Consider the following 2,129-nt stretch of genomic DNA (forward strand, 5'->3'; position numbering starts at 1 on the left):
TCTGGGTAACAGGTGACATATGGAGATGTCCTTCATCACATACAGCTGTCCTTACTCATAGCTGCCGTCGGGTGTAAATAGAGCGATCTTTGGAGGACAGAAGAAGAGTCCACCTCTGTGGAGGTTGTAGTGGTGGTAGTGGACAACTCTCTGCGGGGTGTCGGGGCACAGGACTGGCACAGCTCTCTGCGGAAGGCGATCTCTCTGTGCTCCTGTAAGCAGCATGAAAAGCATACCTTTTTCTCCAGCCTCCTAAGGAAAACGTTGTTGGTCTTGAAGAAGAGATACACATAGGGATTCACTGCGCTGTTGGTCACCACAAAGATACCCAACACAGCCATAACCTCCTCATCCAGACCAGTAATGGTGCCAAATGCCACCTTCATCTCCACAACGAAGTAGGGCAACCCACATACAATGAAGAGTATAATGATGACCAGGGTCATTTTTAGGGTCTTTACCTTGGCTCTAGGAATGCAGCTGTTGACAGCCTCAAGCTTGAGTGGTCTTTTGGTGACTTTGAGTTCACAAGGATCCCCGAAATCTTCAAGGGTCTTGGGGTTCTTCCCCTTTCTCCAGATGATCCATAGGATGTGGCTGTAGGCTACAGCCAGGATACAGAAAGGTAGGAAGAAGACGGTGACAGAGCTGTATATGATATAGACCTGAAAATGCCACTTAGGTAACTGCCAGAAGACGTTGCGGCACCTGGCACCCTCCTCAGTGTGGGCAGCCCTGAAGACAAAAGCCTGAGGCACTGAAAGGAGCAAGGAAAGCAACCAACCCATGGCAGCCAAGCATCGGGTGGGCAAAGGTGTGCTTAATGGGTTTGTAATGACATGATGTCTTTCCAGGGCTAATATGGCAATTATATTGGAGGAGGCAATGAGTCCAGACACCTGAAACACTTTAAAGATCCGACAAGCCACATCCCCAGCCAGCCACTCATCCTCCAGCAATTCCCATACAATCTGAGAAAAAAGAGTTATAAGAGAGACATAGAGGTCAGCTAGTGCCAGGTGGGTGATCAGAAAGTTAATCTTCCTTTTCTTCTCCTTGCCGCTGCATATCATATACAGCACCATTGTATTGCCCACCAGTGACACAGTGAAGATGACAGTCATTGCGATGATCCGGATCTGTCTGTTGTATGGAGGTGACTCCACAATGTGGCTTTGGTTGGAGAAGGAGCTGTTTGTGGCTGCCTGGGCAGAAACAGAGAGGTTACCCAGCAGAGAAAGGCTCCCATAGGGGAATAATTCCTCCATGGCACTGGATCAATGAGGAGCCTGGCACAGAGGGCTCTGCTGTCCACTGCAAGCGTGGTGCTGAAATCTCTAGCACAGGAGCAACAAGCTGGCACCCAGCTAATCGGAACTAGTAGTGAGTTGTTGCCAGGCACTTTTAGAATAGAGGTGAAAGCTTTTCATATGTCTTTGTCATCTGACGTTCACAGGTGGGTGGTCTAGACCATGCCCCTATAAACACATTACTCATTTATTATGAATATACTAGGGATACATCAATCGTTTTCCTACAGCTCTGCAGACTTTTGATGTGATTCATGAATCTGACTTTCCTGCTGTGTTGTCATTTCACTTTACTTATGTCTTTTTTAAAGCATCACTATTGTGAAAATATAAAGGCGACAATTTACACTTGGATTAGTCCCATATACGCAACAAAATTAAGGAAGTCTCATGAGAAATTAAATTGTAACGTCTGATGACAGCAAAGCGATTTCGTTCTAAATTAAAGGAACTGAGCTTGGTGCAAATACTAAACAAGTAATAAAAGTCTTAAAACATAGGAAATTAATAAATATAGCAGCACTTAACGCATCCAAATACAAATGTGATAGCAAACTGATAAAAAAATATTGTTGTATTGCTGTACCTTTCAATTAAAAATGTGCAAACACCACAATGTGCAAACATTTATTTTATTACAGGTACTTATATAGCGCTGTCCATTTATGAGCAACGCTTTACATAGACAGTATATTGTATGTTGACATCAGTCCCTGCCCCCAAGGAGCTTACAATCTAAGGTCCCTAACTCACATTTATACATACACATAGTAGGACCAATTTAGACAGGAGCCAATTAACCTACCATCATGTCTTTGG

General features: G+C 44.4%; 1 protein-coding gene across 1 annotated transcript; it reads right to left on the reverse strand.

The window, feature by feature from the left end:
• GPR150 (G protein-coupled receptor 150) lies at window positions 1-1,450 on the reverse strand. The gene has a single exon (XM_082254084.1). It carries the CDS (start codon window positions 1,266-1,268, stop codon window positions 36-38), a length of 1,233 nt encoding a protein of 410 aa, XP_082110210.1. The 5' UTR covers window positions 1,269-1,450; the 3' UTR covers window positions 1-35.
• Between the last annotated feature and the right edge of the window lie 679 nt (window positions 1,451-2,129).

Source organism: Pelophylax lessonae (assembly GCF_965119305.1).
Source record: "Pelophylax lessonae genome assembly, chromosome: 1".
In the NCBI taxonomy this organism is placed as follows: Eukaryota; Metazoa; Chordata; class Amphibia; order Anura; family Ranidae; genus Pelophylax; species Pelophylax lessonae.

Excerpts from the sequence above, each read along its gene's own strand:
- GPR150 (XM_082254084.1), bottom strand. The coding sequence starts at position 1,268 with ATGGAGGAATTATTCCCCTATGGGAGCCTTTCTCTGCTGGGTAACCTC.